At 36.7% G+C, this 18,470-nt stretch overlaps 1 protein-coding gene across 1 annotated transcript in view; it reads left to right on the plus strand.

Annotated features, from left to right (window-relative positions):
* LOC135078190 (inositol-trisphosphate 3-kinase B) overlaps positions 1–18,470 on the plus strand; it is a 114,935-nt gene that overhangs the window by 25,448 nt on the left and 71,017 nt on the right. Inside the window, exon 2 of the mRNA XM_063972776.1 lies at positions 17,890–18,436. Within this exon, the coding sequence (XP_063828846.1) occupies positions 17,972–18,436 (465 nt within the window). The 5' untranslated portion in view covers positions 17,890–17,971. The remainder of the gene's footprint in view (positions 1–17,889; positions 18,437–18,470) is intronic.

Raw genomic sequence — 18,470 nt, forward strand, 5'->3', positions numbered from 1 at the left:
TTAATACTTATACATTTTTATATTTTACTAGGAAGAAGATATGACTCTAACAACACTTATGAACACTTTATTTGAATAAATCGCCAAATATACCACCGCAGAGACCCCAATCGCGTCTCTGCGTGCCATTGAATTGTATGAGCGTATGGATTTTTTGCGTTATTTTTCACAATTTCTATTTTTAAAAATTACCTATCGATAGCTTACTTTATTCTGATGAATAAATGTCATTACAAGTTTTTCTCTAAAACTAATAATTTGGCTAGAAAAAAATATTTTCTATCCACGCAGTACGCCGGCAGCGTTCGGATCGGATATAATGACGTCATCGTCCCCGCGCCGGGCGGTCAGTGAACTTTTTTAGTAATTTGGCCATAACTTCGTCAATTTTTGTCGTAGAACAAAAATTTTTGCACTGTGTATTAAGGATTTCTTAGCCCTATAAATCTGCATTCACAGCTAAAAATCGAAATGATCCTCATTGTAGCGATTTGCTTTCAAACAATTTGAGACTCGTTCTTTTTGTTATATTTTTGGCATACCCTTTGATTGAAAAATAACGTCAAGCGTGAATCGGACTCGTCTACTTCAGATCCGTATTAGTCATGGTTACTCATCTTTGTATAATTAAAAATGTAAATGACAGTTGTGCATAACAAGTTTTGTATTGATAAAATCTAGATTGTCTCTACAAATTAATGAACTACTTAACTATATTCTGTTAACCACTTAAGTGTCTCAAAACCTGACAATAGAAACTATATTTTACTCACCATCATCATCATCATCTTAGCCATAGGACGTCCACTGCTGAACATAGGGGGAGGCCCAATGCTTTCCATGTTGCCCGGTTGGTAGCGGCCTGCGTCCAGCGCCTTCCTGCTACCTTTATGATATGACGTCTCACGTCGCGTTTTCCGGTACGCGGCCTCCACTCCAGAACCTTGCTGCTCCATCGGCCGTCAGTTCTGCGTACTATTTGCCCTGCCCATTGCCACTTCAGCTTGCTAGTCCGTCGGGCTATGTGTAATATTTTACTATGCGTCTTAAAAATCTAAACTCTCGATAAAGACTATTTAGTACCCTTCGTGCAAAAACCTTAAAATGTATAACGAGCACGTCAATGGGCAATAAAACATAATTGGTCGGCTTTGACGCGGAACCCTTTTTAATCCGCCTCGAAAAGGCGTTTTTATTCGAAGAATCGCATACTTAAATGTCATTGCAATTGTCATATAATTTTACGATTAAATTGAACTTTAAATGGCGACTTTCCCCGATTACATTATTGTATGTAATGAGGCGAACAGATTAACAAGACAGTAAAAAGTCGAACTGAGCAATTGCGGTTTTTTATTGTTTTTAATGTTTGAATAATGGTGATTTTTAATTTTAGAGTACTTGCCATACTAGGTGTTTAAACCTTGTCTGCAAGAGTTTGTCTTTTGAAGTTAGTGATAATATAGGTATTTGTATCATCAATGACATGATGACATTAGAATAAATTCAATTGGTGTATCTCAAAAAATCTCGTACCATAGCAAATATAATTATGGCAATTAAGCTATTTTTACGCCATTTTGTACTTCATGCCAAACGTGTCTTTCATTTTTTATATTAACTCTACCTGTGTACTTTAAACATATCACTTCGTTATTAGTCTTTACATTCATTATTACCAATCAAGTATATTAAACTAAATGTGAATGTGAACAGTACGTTTATGAATGCTGTTTTAAATTCTTAGAAGCAACGACATTAACATGTTCAGAAGCTAGTTTTAGCATAACTATCAGATCTAGCACCCATAATTGACAAGCGATTTATTATAGTTTTTTTTTACTTTAAAACCAGTCGTCCTATGTGTGAGGTCTACTGCGAAAACCAATGTCGGCTGTACCTGTCTCTCTCTTCGAATTATTTTGATTAAGAAATTGGACTATTTACTTTTTATTCCTGCTATTGCAACTCCTGTGTGGCCAAGCACTATAGTATAGTTGACCATAATAATTTGGTCGCAGTTGCTGGGAAAAGCAAGAGAAGAAAGAAGTTTTTTCATAACATAACCATTAACCATTGACCATTGCCCATATTTGTATGTATAGTAGCAGAAATAGACCTTACGTTAGATTGGTTTTTTTTTACCAAGATTCTAGCTAATAACTGGAAACATTTGGAGGAGTCATTCACCCGATCTCTGGTTAACGATAACTACAAAAAAGAAAAAAAATTGCATGTCCCCTTCATGTGGTAGAGAGTCACAAATAGATCGAAATCATTTACAGTGTAGACCCCTTAACCTCAGGTGGCTGTTAGTGATGTACCCATAGATATACTTAAATATACTAGCCCAATCCAAAAAAGGCAGTTTCCACGTGCCAAATAAGTGTTATAGCGAACGAGAAGCGAGTTACTTTATCTGATTTCGAATACTCGTTCCGCATCTTCAAATTGAATTAGCTTTAAAAGGTAATAGACTTTTTACACGATCCTAATGGGTTAATAAATAAAAGTTAACAAATATACAAATCCAAGTTACTTTTATTTCAATTAAAGATTTATTTATCTTGTGAAATCTGCATTGATTAGCTACATATGGTGGAAAGTTCATAGTTTCTTAAAATGTGTAACTTATACGGGACTATTCCCACCTCTCGTTCCCACCACTGCAACTCCTGTGTAGCCAGGATCTACAGCTTGACCGCCACAAAAATCCAACCAATGAAGGTCAAGTTTGTGTAACTTGTGAGAAGTGGAAATTCTTATTTAGGCTTGATAGATTATAAAAGAGTACTTTACATTAGCTGGAATCTTTCGATTGTAATTACCGTGCGACAAAGACTTTTTGTAAGCGATAAGTATCGGGATGCGGGCAGTTTCGGGCCTCACGGTCGTAATTGAAATACTTGGGGGAGGCCTTTGCCCAGCAGTGGACGTCGTTTACCTGAAACGAAAGAATTTTTGAGTCAGATCGAAATCTGTGCAGGAAAAGTCGCAAACAGTAGCTAGTCTGTGCATAAATTATTCTATTCAGCCATTCAATCTCATATGAATATGTAAATAAAAGCAGGAAACAAAAAACATTCAATTCAAATCATTAATTAGTTTTATAATGTCTATTACAACTGTGAACTGCTATTTTATTGATAATCCTGACATAATCAACGTCATTACGTGTAAACACAGAACTGGTTCGGTCTTAATTAGTAGTAAAGATTAACACAAATACTATACGATGTCAGACAGACAGATAGGCCGGTGTGCAAAAAATACATTGGCCACTCATTACGAGGTATTGCGAAAATATCATACGAATGCAAATCCAGTTATTTTTTAAAGATAAATAAAGTAAAATATTTAATGAGGTGCCCTTAATTTGTTTATACAGAGAAATACGACAGCCTGATTTAACGCGTTCGTTCAGATACATGGTTCTTTGCAAGTATAAAAAATAATTGTTGTGTACATTATACGTCATGATAAGTGCTATAAAACCATTCCAAATAAAATAAAAACACTTAATTACTTGATTTATGCCCCAGTTTATTCAATGACAGACGATTTGTGTCTATATAAAATGTTAGTTCTTTTACAAATCCGCCCGGGGAAGACAATTAATAATAGTTATTATTAGTACTCTTAAACTAAAATTTGCAACAAATTCACAAACTTAAATAGAAACAGAATATTTCTTTACTTCAGCTTGTCAGTATGATCTAACGTAGAGACTAGGGGTAGATCACGAAATAAATACGAACTGCACAAACTTAAATGCATCGGAAATTAAATGACTAATTTTCCTCCTGACTGTACCAAAACGATCTTGCGCCTCAAGCGACAATTTATTTCGATTTATTTGTGAAACTCAACGCGTTTTGAATTTTATTGCTACTTTATTAATTCATTTGCTTTTAGTTTAAAAACAGTTAATCAGAGGTTCTTTGAAGTTCTGTCAATTAGGTTACCAGTCGAAAAATGTCATTGCCTTTAAATTTTATGTTTTGCAAGTTGGCGGGGTAATAAGAGGTACTCCAGTTTATTGCCTGATGCAAAAACCAATTAAAAGATAAGTGTAATTGGTACTCGTGAGTGAAAAGTTTAAGTTCAGAACCATTTTAGCGTATTAAATACGACGCGACAGACCCTTGACCAATGGAAAAGCAGGAATAATTTAGTTGATGTAGAGTTTTGTAAAAGATATAATACTTACATACGTAACTATTTCAATTAATATTTTATGCAAGTAGGCTGGCATTCTAGGGTAAAGCATACATAAATTTATCGAATGTCCATTTGACATAGGGTTCAAAGTGGATTTTACAGGGTTCCTGAAAAATTTCTAAACGTAAAAGAAATTAATTCACACTATGAGTAAATATACTGTCGAATACATCGTCTGTGTTATGTAGTTTTTCAGCACTATTTAGAAAAGTAAAACAAATCTCAATAGCTACAGTTACTTGATAAAAGCTCGTGCATAAACTACTCGTATATTTTTTGTTTCATGAATTATATCTAAAGAAATTGATTTAAACGTGTATTTTGCCGAATGGTTATTTAATAACCGTGTCTTTCGGGCGATAACAATAAAAGTCGGTTTAGTATAATAAACGATAACGCCATAAAAACTTTATGACGTCTAAATTATGGTAATAATATCTTTGGACTGGTGTCCGCCTTCACACTAACAACTTGTTTTTGGAGATCATTGGAGTGGAAGAAAACCCAAATAAGTATTTTGTACAATAACAGCACACCACATTCACAAGATCTGTTATTCATAGCATGACTTGCAGCCGTCTGCAAGTGCATTAAAAACAAGTACAGCATAAAATTTTGTCACAAATGTACCTAATTAAATTGTCAACAATGTCCTTAAAAAATGTTTATAATTATGTATGTAGAATTAAAAAATAAGCCTAATTAAATATTGACAGTATGACGCCATACATTTTTAACAGAACAGTTAGATATTTTCTAGGCTGACTCTGTCTTGTATAAGATCGTAATATCAAATTATTGATTTTACCATCCTACTAAAAATAAAAGAATAAGTAGAGCAAAAAATTAATGACACATTTCACATTAAATTAACATTGAAGTGTGTTAAATTCGAATTTTGTCGAATACGCAAACGATTCGAAGACGAAAGTTGTTCATGCTAGAGGTACAGGTGGGTAACATGCATTATATTCGTTAAAAGCACCTAATTAAAATTCGATTCGCACTTGACATGTTTTGATACATAATAATTTAATAATAGATTCTCATTGTATAGATAATTAGTTTGAATGCTTAGTTATTAATTAGCAGTTAATTTTCGTTCTAAATAGAATGTGACAGGCTTCGTTATACATTTTATGTGTTTATTGGCTGAGAACGAGACCTGACAAGCGGTGAAAGATGTGGATATAGTCAACTACAAAATACAACGTACAATTATCTCAAAAAGTTAGTTAGAATGCTATTTGAACTTTTTTGTACTGTTTATAATGTGAGTAGTGAAAAAAATCTACTACAATTGACATAAGGTAGGTACTTAGCCTGATTTGAAGATCTATCTGAACGAAAGTGCCTATTATAAATGCAGTATTACTTGAGATACCCATATGACTCTACATAAAGTTAGATTGTACACAGCAAATCAGCCTTTACATTGTTGTTGCAAATTTTTTTTTGTGTTTTAATTATGAATAAGGAAGGAAAACAGCACAAATAAAGCCGAAATAGAAATAAATGATTTTCTAGAAAACTATCTAACGACACGTTGAATCGCCAATAAAAGCTCGGCGTGTGTCCAATCCATCTCAATTAGTGTTAACGCGATGGCCACACGTTGGTTATTGCAAGTTGCAACCAATGCAATGCCTGTTGGAGCCAAAATACCAATGTTTGAGTCTGAAATAAGGGTGGCATTATGTCAATTTATAACAAAAACTTAATTCAACGAAACTGGCTTGTTTGGAATAAATTCCAAGTCCTTTAAACCACTGGTATTAGCAAATAGGTACAGTCCGGGCTGGTGCATATAATGTACTTCAATAAATTAATGAGTAAATCTAAATACATAATTTCTAGTCCAAAACGAAGCAGATGTTGTTTAATAAATAAATAGGTATCATTGGATAATTTTTATTTAAAAGCTGCAATTCAAGTTTAAAGACAACAGTATTTCTGTTGGATGTTTAACATTGATGAAATTAAACGCGGCCATAACAGCGTATAGCGGCTATAACACCTGAAAATTTCGACGAGTTCATCCAGTGTCTATTACTTATTAAGTAGCTCAGTTGGAAGAGCAGTCGCTCGGCAAGCGAAAGGGTTTGGGTTCAATTCCCGCCTTAGGAAGTTCGATTTTTTAAGTTGTTTATTAAAAATTAAGTTTAAAGACATAATGTAAAAGCTGTTCCGGTTATAATGTACAGTCGCAGAATGAAAAGGTTCGTCACCTTAGTGTCGGTTTTCGCTTGCACTAGGTAGGTACTGTAAGAGTCAAACCTGCCAACATAACAGTGCAAGAAACAGTGCTGCTAACATTTAAATAAATATGACGTTTGCTAACGAATAAGGTTTTGCTTGTTTATTTTTCTATCCCATCAGTGCAATGCAATGATGACATTGACCAATTGACAAGTTTTTTTTTTATTTAATAGAAATAATAATGGCAGGTTGAACCAACAAGAAGGTTTTAGTTTATCAATTATAATAATCTTCTTGACAAGATAAATCGTCAAACAACTTTGATCTGAATAATTTTGAAGTTTAGTGACGAACAGTTAAAGATTATTTTCTCTAACTCGAGATTATTCTGTAACATAGTTTCAAAAGGTAATATGTGCTCGCGATTCGTTGAAGGAATCAATTTGAAAACTGACGAACCTTTTCATTCCGTGACTGTACTTGAATTTTATTTGCGATCTACCTCAAAATCCTGTTGGCTATACTCTGTTGTAGTAGTTTGGTTCATCATTGGCTAGTTGGTCCAAGCTTGGAACCAAAGTTAATCAAACGTATGGTCACGACGTTGGGTAATTAGTGTTACTTAACCGGCGCGAGTTGAACGATTAACATTCTTACATTAACCGCTCGAGCAGATGTTTATTCATAGCTGCTTAACTTTACTTGGAACATCGAGATTTAGTAGAAGAAAAAATCGCAAAAATCTCAGTGTAAGTTATGCTTGTCAGATTTTTAAGTTTTTTCAAGTTATTTTTTGAAGATATTTTGTGAAGATAACTAGTTTAAAAGAAGATATTGCATATTATTATTATTTTACAAATGAAAATTGATTTTTAGTCAATCGTCCAGTCTTCCTATTTATATCGAGAACCTGTATCTTAAAATACAAATGGGCACAAAATGTGCCACCATAGCCTTTATTGATTCTGAATCATGAAATTTTTTTACAGCAGTTAAAAGTTCTAAAAGTAGACTATACGTACCTATGTATTAAGTAAGAGAAGTGAAAATTATTTAATGAAATAATACGTACATATTATAATTTACTCAATTTCCCAATAATTCGTCTTGCTTAACTACGAAAATTAAGAAAACACGTAAAACGTGTTCGGCCGCACAGGCGTTGCGATAAAAAAAACACACTCGTATGTGATTATAAATAAATAAATAAATATCCTTAGACATTTTACACTGCGCTTCTAGTCCCAAACCACAGATAATATAATACTAGTCCCAAACTAAGCAAAGCTTGTACTATGGGTACTAGACAACGGATATAAACATACTTAAATACTTTTTTTTTGTAAATACATAATTATTATACATAGAAAACACATATGTTCATGCACACAAATGTTTGTACTGTGCGGGAATCGAACCGGAATAGTAGTCCGTTTCGAACCACTACACTGACTACACCAAACGGCCGACAAAAGATTTCAGCAGTGATCGTACTGATCGTGTTAACACAATATTAAAATACTATTATTTCTATATCTTATTAACTAAGTTGAATTGAAATAGAACAGCCTTCCAATAAATTCGTATAAAGTATGTATGTGGGTACCATATTATTTATCTGCGCTCTACGTCTGATATGATTGTGCTAATAAATATATGATTGCGTTATAATATTCGCAGCTGTTTAACTAACACGTGATGTGACCTAAATAAGGCTTGTAATTTGAATATAACTGCCATAATGTTTTGCTGCAATACTGCATAGCAGTGCAGTGCCGTATCGAGGGACACATGTGGAACAGGCTACCTAGTCAAAATATAAAATCACTAGCTTTTGCCCGCGGCTTCACCCGCGTGAAATTTAGTGTCACAGAAGAATTTATGCCGATTATAGCCTATATGTTATCCTATCTGGGTTATAAACAATAATATTGTAAAGTTTCATCAAAATCCGTTTAGTAGTTTTTGCGTGAAAGAGTAACAAACATCTATCCAGACATCCAAACTTTCGCATTTATAATATTAGTAGGATTTTTAAGTCTAGTTACCTTATTAACTTAATTAAAATAAACTACTATGCATACATTACATAGCAGCAACGGTTAAAAGCATTTTAGGTCGATTCCGTCGAATATTTTTAAAACCTGATTTGTAAGAGCAAGGGTTGTATTGTAGTCCAGTCAATAAAGCATTATAGATGGAAAACTGTAGAACACAATTTCTGACTTCAGGACTTTATTTAGACTAGTTAGGAGGTGAACATAGCAAAAGTCCCCGCCCTTAGCCCTTGAGCCGGCGGGGAGAGGGGGGTTTAAAGGTGCCACTTTTCGGTTTTTCGCTTAATCCTCGGAAACTATGCGTCCTAGTGACATGACTACTTTGAACCAAAAAAAGCATATTCAATTTGCTACAGATGAGATAGACAAGTTTTTCTATAAATTGTATAGTTTTCGCGGCATCTGCTCTAGAAGGTCTGTAATATTGGAAATTTTATTTTTGTCTCACATGTTCCCATCAGGAGAAAATCGACTAAATCAACATTGAGCAATCATTCTACACATGCGGGAGCATGTTAAGCCCAGTTCCAGCGAGGGGACTACACCGTGCGTATATTTAGACGAATCACTTTGAGCCACTTTTGACTCCTCATCACTCAAAAACTACTGTGCATTAACACTTCAAATTTGGCTCATGTATTGAGACTTGCAAGATATACATCGGTTTCAAATTTCATAAATATGTCTCAAACGGTTCTTTAGATATTGACGTCCAAAAATCTACATGTCTGACCTATAGACCAAATTCTAACCACTTCCAGATGACCTCGAAGGTTCAAATTTGGCATCCAGAAAGGTAGTTATGTAAATACAAAGGAACAAATAAAAAACCAGTAAATTTTAACATTTCACATGTTATAGATAGATAGTAGTGCTCTAAATATCGATTTTTGAACGTCAATACCTAAATAACCGTTTGAGGTATATTTATGAAATTTGAAGCTGATGTATATCTGGCAATTCTGAATACATGAGCCAAATTTGAAGTGTTAATGCACAGTAGTTTTTGAATGATGAGGAGTCAAAAGTGGCTCTAATTGGTTCGTCTAAATATACGCACGGTGCAGTCCCCTCCATGGAACTAGGCTTAACATGCTCCCGCATGTCTATAGTGTTTGCTCAATGTTGATTTAGTTGATTTTCTCCTGAAAGGAACATGTAAGACAACAATGAAATTTCCAATTTTACAGACCTTCTAGAGCAGATGCCGCGAAAACTATACAAGATATAGAAAAACTTGACGGTCTCACCTGTAGCAAATTGAATAAGCTTTTTTTGGTTCATAGTAGTCATGTCACTAGGACGCATAGTTTCCGAGGATTAAGCGAAAAACCGAAAAGTGGTACCTTTAAACCCCCCTCTCCCCGCCGGCTCAAGAGCTAAGGGCGGGGACTTTTGCTATGTTCACCACCTAACTAGGCTAAATAAAATCCCGAGGTCAGAAATTGTGTTCCACGGATTTCTCTCTACACCGTCGTTAAGGCATTCATTGACTGGACTATTGAGACATTTTGTTCCTTTTTGTTTTCCCTAATGCAAAGTTAAGTTGAAGTGTTAATTATTATTGAAATATTAAGCATTAGTTATTTTAGTAACCTTTCTGTCAAATAAAAGTAGTTATTCTATTCTATTCAGTAAAACAGTGATCTCCCGGTTTTTAGGATAAGTAAAACTAATGTAAATAGGGGGACACAGGCGTTTTTTATTTTAAGAGGATTCTCTTTTACGAGCTTTAACAAGTTTAACTGAAATAAGGAAACTTAAATCTGCAATAATTAGCTGGAAGTGGCTTAATTAATGGAATATTGTGGGCATTCTCTGAGCTCGGCTAATTGAGCCTAAACGCCCGGCGTATGTGGGATATTTCCCATATGTTTTTGTGAGCATTCTAGTTTTCCAGTTTGTTATGCTTTCTAAAATTGTGAAATACTTAATTCAACGAACATTAAATTGACATGAAAGAGAGACGATTTGGGCTTCCTCAGATTATTATCGTTCTTCGATTATACCAGTAAAAGCGAAGAAAAGTAATTGGACCTTGGTCATTTCATCGGTTGAGTATAACCAGGATTCAAATTTGAATTCAAATCTGTACAAATTGTATGGAACTCGTATAAAATCTGTGTGATTCCGTATGCAAATCAGTATGATGGTTCTAAAATAGGTTCAAAATTACAGAAATACATACCCAAAGCTGCGAATGCGAAAGAGAACCTAACAGGTTTCATTTGAAATAACCTACCTAGAGGGTTATTATTTCATGCTTTTAATTTTATACATCATACATAAATTGCACACGTGAAATGTTCTTACACCTGCGCCATGTTTATACAGCACTGTGATCGAACTCGCCAACTCATGCGTACCTACCTAATTCTCTCACCACATTAAATAATCTTACTATAAAGTAGCACTTAAAATAAGCACTCTAAATCGATCGTCAATATATCGTCAAACCGACAAGGACCGTCAGAACATAAAACTTATTCTACACATGATTAGAATCTAGGTTTACTAGCCATAAGATAAAATCTCCTCATACTTTACAACAGCTCTGAAGCAATACACCAAGTTAACACCCAACATTGTATTCTAATTTACGCGCTTGTAACAAACTAAGTCTCTCCTTACAGAGCCGAATACAAATGTTTTATTATCGAAACAAAGGCACAATCGGGGGCTTAAATATGTATGTTTCCAAGTTGGGAAAACGTGAATTAGCACTTTAGTTTAACTAGCTGTAAAGGTACTAGAAACAAAGTAAAGGATTGTACTCGTAAGAGGTGATTCTCCTAAAGATTTTTGTTGAGCAATCATCATCAGGTCATTTAGTCTCAACTGCAAAAGGACAATCCCTACATAATTTTAGTACTGTAGATAATTTAGTACTCTAGATAATTTAGTGAATGCAACTGTAGGAACTGGCTACACTTACCCCTGGCCAGACGGGTTGGCGTGATCCCTTTTCACCTCTTAAGATATTCACGAGAGGCAGGTGTTTCTATTCTATTGTAGGGCTATACTTACCTATAAGCTTTCAAGAGGAGAGCGTATCTTCACCTTAAAGGCCGGCAACGCACCTGTAACGCCCCTGGGTCTGCGGGTGTCTATGGGCGACGGTAATCACTTACCATCAGGTGATCCGTCTGCTCGTTTGCCTCCTGTCACATAAAAAAAAATGTTCCTATAGCTTGTAGCAGGGCCGTATTTAGAAAATACGCACCTAAAGATCTGGGGAATAGGAAAAAGACCTTTAATTTATGAGATGTTTCGATCAGGTTGCATCGCGAACGTTTTAAAGTAATAATTACTTACCTTCGTTTTAGATTTCCCTTCGCCTACTTTACTCTTAAACGTACACGACAATTTAGTAACGATTGTCACATTATTTAGAGCCGTTAGTTTTAGGAGTGTTGAAAGCGTTATAATTAATTAGTTTCAATTAAGCAGAATGCAATTAATAAACCGATCAACGCTATGGGTGGGCCGACCACCTCGTGAGTCGACGCATGGCAATGAGGTGAAAATTTACGAGGTTTTTAATTGCACAACTATTGATTTTTCTACGAGAAGGCATTGATGTTTAATCTTATTATGAAGCTAAATTATGAATCGATAAATAAAATACAGTAGCGAGTAGCGACTACGAATCTATTATCATCATCATCATTTGCTTCAAAGGAACTTTTGAATTAAAGTTTAAGTTCTTTTTAGTGTATTACCCGTGAATTCTACCCATTAATTCACCACCTTAAAGTTTTTTCTACACTATTTAAGTAGTTTTTTCCCTTTCAAACCTAGTCTTTCTTATCATTATTTCTTATGAGACTAGAAACATAAAAACAAGATTATAAAACGTAACGTTTCAATGTTATCATCCGAAATAGACATATTGTAAGTAAGTTTGTACCTATAAATTGTACAACAGGAAAGTAGCTTTATTATACGATTCACAAAACAATTCAGTTGTTCTACGAAACGTCATTTAAGAAGACAAAAAGTTTTTAATATAAACATTAACGTTAACGACTGCCATCCATTGCTAAAATTGGCAGAGGCAGTTCGTGAATTTACATAAAAAATAAGTTGCTTCATTAATGTGTAGTTGACAGCACATAAAACTGTACAATGTTGTTGAAAAATAGTTCCTATTACGACTACATAAGATGTCATAGTGTTTAACATGATGTCCCGTCGTCTGTGCATCAGAATATCGCTCAGATCATAGAAAGAGAATAGATATGAAGTCGCGCGTAACTACAACGAGAACCAGTGTCCCCACATTTCCCCCACCACAGCTCCCACACACACATTCAACTGTGTAAAAACAAAGCGACTGAGAGTCTACGACAACATGTGCAACCGGCTTAAAAGTGCTGTGATTGGCCAGAAGGCGTGCCTTATGGCCAATCAATGGTCGCGTGACGTGACGCACACTTTGAAAAAAGCAATTAGAGAGAAGAAAGATAAAATGGAATCGATAAGATATCGATACTTTAAATCCTGAGGGCAAGGCTCGAAATTGGTTTAAAAAATGCTTGTATGAAAACCTTTTTATTATTATACGTTATTATTATGTTCTTTAACGATTTTTGCATAAAGGAGTCAGTTCCATTTTGTATGGACGAAAAACTCAGAATCAATTATTGGGACTAAATGAAGTTACCTTATATTAATTTACCCCAACCAAAGCTCAATGTCGTTATCGATGGAGTATAGAAGTTATAGACTGACAAAGTTTGTACGAAAAGTCATGGGTTAAGTAGGTACTTGCGATTTTTACCAGTATTAACAGGATCACTGTAATTATTATTAACTACTATCGCGCATTAACTTTTTAATTATGGCGAAATTCGTACCGCCTATGTTTATCAAAAATAATGCCTATATTAGGCTTTCAACTAGCTCTTATAGTCATTACATAGTTGACAGTTACTAATCCCTTCTACTACTATTGTTATTTATTTTGTAAAAACTTAAAAATCGCAAGCAACTCATGATTTTTTCATTCAAAATTAGAAAATAATAATTTACTTCTATTTATCGATAATAGGAAACCGTATTAGAACACGAGCCCTGCACTATGTTACGACCGGCACATGCGGCCGTACTGTGTATTTTCACGCGTCAGTGGATATCGGAAGAAATAAAATACATTGCGCAGTAGTTACGCATGACATAAAGTGGTTGCTAACTAAATCGTCAATGTACAACGTGTTTGAATTTTTATCACCACTAATTTCGATATCGCAGTAAATGTCACGGCACTGAATTCTTTCGTAAAAATGTTTAGTTTTTTTTATTTATAAGCAAAATACCAATGGATTTGCAATACTTACATGTGGTAAATGACTTCATTGTTCCTGTAGTTCTTCGTTTCACTTATGTTATTGCACGTTACGACGCATTATCCAACAATATCGGAGAACATTTCCTCAGTACGACTGAATCGCGACTAACCTGGCGTCGCGGGCGATGTTCGTTTCTGGGCATATCGCGGAGACACGCGCCACGCCCCCGTTTCACATCTATTCCCTTCTATGATCTGAGGAATATCGACTCCTGCGCATGATTGACAAGACAACACGTAATTTGACTGATACCAACATGGGACTCGACGTAAACAATTTAAGCAAGGTCTTATTATTTGTAGGGCTCAACAAAACAATTATATTAATTACTTATTTACAACTACCTTCTGACAGCGGCTACGTATTAAATACATATATCGGCAAGCTTATGTTCGTTTTGACCCCTATCAAAACAAAATTCCTGCTATATGTTACCATAGGGGTCACTTAAAAATTAGGGATTGATGGTGAAAACGGGCATTAGACTTCCAAAATCATGGTTTACTATTCTGGAACTCTACTTATTTTTATTTCCTGGCGTGAGTTTTCCTTAATAAATCTTTTCTTCTCTTTTTAGCTCACTTTTAAATTAATTTTGCATGTGACCCACTTCAAGAGGTTCTTGAATCGATCTCTAAGTTTTTCTTCTATTGAAAGTACTTAACTAACAGATTTGTATTGAAACTAGCTGCCTGCTGATACTTATCCCGAACGCTAAGATCTGCTGGGCCTATACAGTATATTCACTAACTGGACGCCTAAGGTTACATCTTCGTTCGTTCGTTCGTTTCAGCCAAATGACGTCCACTGCTGGACAAAGGCCTCCTCCAAGGTTTTCCACAATGCACGGTCCTGCGCTGCCCGCATCCAGGCTCTTCCCGCGACCTTTACGAGATCGTCGGTCCACCTAGTAGGAGGCCTGCCTACGCTACGTCTTCCAGCCCGTGGTCGCCACTCGAGAACTTTTCTGCCCCAACGGCCATCGTCTCTACGAGCTATGTGCCCCGCCCACTGCCACTTGGTTTTAGCAATTCTGCGAGCTATGTCGGTATATGGTTACATCTTACACTGTTATAATTTGGTGTGATAATAGACAAATGCCTTGTAAAATAAACTAAATGTAGATATACCTACCTAATATTAAAATAGTTTTACTCATAATTAAATAAACGTCTTTTTAGTGCAAGCTGCTAAACGCAGGTGTGGTCGCGCACGTATAGTCCGCGTGAGTTACAGCCTCCGGCTGAAAACTTACAACGGCGTTTTCCGAGAACTACTTATGTCTCTATTAGAGATTGCAAATATTCGATAGATTTCTATTTCGAATATTCGAATATTTTTTCAGTGATATTCGAATATTATTCGAATATTCGAATACTTTCAAAAAAAATAAAAAGTACTTAAATTATCAATGTTTTATTGCTGGTTTTATTGCTTTAGGAACTATATTTTTTTTTTTTTTTTTTTATCCGCAACGAGGAAGCTCTTGGCCTGTATCTCACCTGATGGTAAGTGATGATCTGGCCGAAGGTGGAAGCGAGCTTCACCCGGAATCCTCAATCACAGAGGAACTGGCTATCTTACCTCCAACTGCCGGAACACAACAATGCTGTTAACATTGTTGTTATGGCGACAGACTTAGATAAGATGGTGGTAGCTAGCCAGGCGGACTTAGAACAAGCCCTACCACCAACCAAACCGAACAGAAAAATCTGCCCCCACTGGGAATCGAACCCGGGACCTCTGCGTCTGAAACAGGTGGTCTTACCACTAGACCACAGAGGCGGTTATAACTATAATAAAGTTATATATTTTAACTATTTAACAATATAGTTTTTAAAACAGTTATAAAATTCTCATCATCATCATAATTTCAGCCATAGGACGTCCACTGCTGAACATAGGCCTCTCCCAATGACTTCCACAATGACTGGTTGGCAGCGGCCTGTATCCAGCGCCTTCCCGCTACCTATATAAGGTATTCGGTCCACCTTTGTGGGTGGACGTCTCACGCTGCGCTTTTTGGTACGTGGCCTCCACTCCAGAACCTTGCTGCCCCATCGGCCATCATTTCAGCGTACTATGTAATCTGCCCATTGCCATTTCAGCTTGCTAATCCGTCGGGCTATGTCAGCGACTTTAGTTCGTTTACGGATCTCCTCATTTCTGATTCTGTCTCGTAAAGAAACACTGAGCATAGCCCTCCCCATAGTACGCTGTGCAATTTTGAGCTTATTTATAAGGCCTTTTGTAAGAGGCCACGTTTCCGAGCCGTGTGCCATCACTGAGTAGAGGTAACACACACTGATTGAAGAATTTCGTCTTTAGGCACTGAGGTATTTTGGATGAAAAGGTGTTGTATAGTTTCCCGAACGCTGCCCAGCCGAGTTGGATTCGACGATTTACCTTTTTCTCGTAATTTAATCTACCTACCCGAATCGTTTGTCAGAGGAAGACATACTTGTCAACAGTCTCAAGAATCGAGCTCCAACCGAAACATGGACGTTGGACCTAAGCTTCGTTTTGTCCACGTACATCCGAAGGCCTGTCTGTTGAGAGACTCGATTAAGGTCTTCGAGCATTGTGCCGAGGTCTTCAAGTATTCGCTATTGAAAGGTAATTATTATGCCTAATCCTTTCCATTCAAGGAGCTTGAAAGCGTCTTCCAACGCAGCGGTCAACGGTTTCGGAGATATAACATCTCTCTGCCTCACGCCTCGCTGCAGAGGAATCGCCCTCGTGCTCTGCTCCTGTACTCGGCTCGACATGGTAGCGTTTATGTACAGGCATTTCAGCATCTCGATATACCGATAGTCAATACGGCACCGCTGAAGAGAATGTAGCACTGCCTAACTGTAGTATCGATCGAATCAAAGGCCTTCTCATAGTCCAAGAAAAGCATTACCACGCTTCTATCCCATGCCTCTGGCGTTGTTCCTTAGAGTAAGACGGGACAAGTTTCGGTGTTCCACACGCGTTCAGAAGCTCCCAGGACCCAGGTTATTCCGTCATCACCCGGTGCCTTGTTGTTCTTTAGCTGTTTGAGAGCCTTCCTAATAGCCTATAGGCTGATATACGGGATGTCTTTGGTATAGTGTCGCGTTAACCTAGCACTTGCATCTGTTGCTAAGTTATTAACAGGTTTGGAGGTATGTAACTGTCCATAAATCTTTTCGATCTCACCCAGAACCTCGGCTTTTGTTGACATTACCGTCCGCCGTCTTCAGCATCGTTAGCTGACTTTGCTCAATAAAGTTGTCTCTTTCAGGTAATTTGGAACCTTGGTTTCGCAAGACAACTTAGTGTTCACCAATGAAGTCGAAAGCATCAATGACTAGTTCTTTTAGTTGGTGATATGTATTTGATGCCTCCGACCACATTTGCAAACACTAAGTTGTCTTCGTTCTATCTTTTCTGTTTATTTTTGTAATATTCGAATATTCGAATACATGTTAATTTACTATTCGAATATTAAATTTGGAATCTAAATTCGAATATTCGAATATTCGAAAATTCGATTGCAACCTCTAGTCTCTATATTATGCTAGAACATGTTAATTATTGCGCCATAAACAAGCAACGCGACAGAGAACTCGGTACAGTCAGTCGAGAAAATATGTACCTGAAAATTTAAATATTTTTACAATATTCGCTCGCTTTCATGATTACTCGTGAACATTCTAACATTGCATTAGGTAGGTATATGCTTTCTATCCCCCTTACTAATAAAACTTACACGCTCGTTGAACAGTGTTTTAAAGTGACGTTTTGTATGGAAATGACATTTTGAAACAGTGTTCAACAACTGTGTAACTTTTTATTAGTAAGGGGGTATGTAATTTGCCTGTAAGAGCTCTCATTCAATAGATACTAGTAGGTCATCCGCTAACAGCAGTACAAACTAGAATCGATGCGATGAGTGAACTAAACGTGCCTATAAATTATTTTCATTTAACTTTTATCTTTGCTACTGTATGAAGGTTTTCTAATCAGCTCATACACAAAACAAATTCTTTACAAATCACACAAAAGCCTAATTAGAATTTAAATTTATTCCATAGTGGACGCTAACCAAGTTACCCATTGAGCGAAACAAAACACTGTCAACAGACTAATGCTGGTTTAAGTGTGAACGATTTCCAAATGCGGGCTACGAAGATGACGTCGTCGCACTGTCGTAGTGTGACGCCGCCGTTATCGCGCGCGTCGTCGACCGAGCTCGTCGGCTGTCAAACTCCCGTCTCTCCTGACGTGTCGAGACGCGCGCTGTCTCCTGATGTCTCGCGACGCGCGTTGTCCCCTGACGTCATCGACTTCGCGCGCCACCGGACTCTGTCTCCCGTCGACCGCTACCGACCTCTTTCTCCTGACCTTGCGAGACGGTCGCGCTCTCCTGGGAGACCTCGGTCGCTGATGGAGTCGCTGCTGGTTGCCAAAATGGAAGCTCTAAGCACGGGGAAGCTGGTCAGGACCGACTCTATGGATAGCTGCAGCAGTTTCGGGTCGATGTCGTCGCTGCCAAGTGATGTGTGCCGCTGTGACGACTGTCTGCTTGGCATCGTGGACTTTTATATGCCAAGTCCTGATTCTAGTAAAGGATTGAAAAAGGTACGTTCATATGATATTAATTTGCAGCTGAATT

This window comes from Ostrinia nubilalis, chromosome 14, assembly GCF_963855985.1.
Source record: "Ostrinia nubilalis chromosome 14, ilOstNubi1.1, whole genome shotgun sequence".
In the NCBI taxonomy this organism is placed as follows: domain Eukaryota; kingdom Metazoa; phylum Arthropoda; class Insecta; order Lepidoptera; family Crambidae; genus Ostrinia; species Ostrinia nubilalis.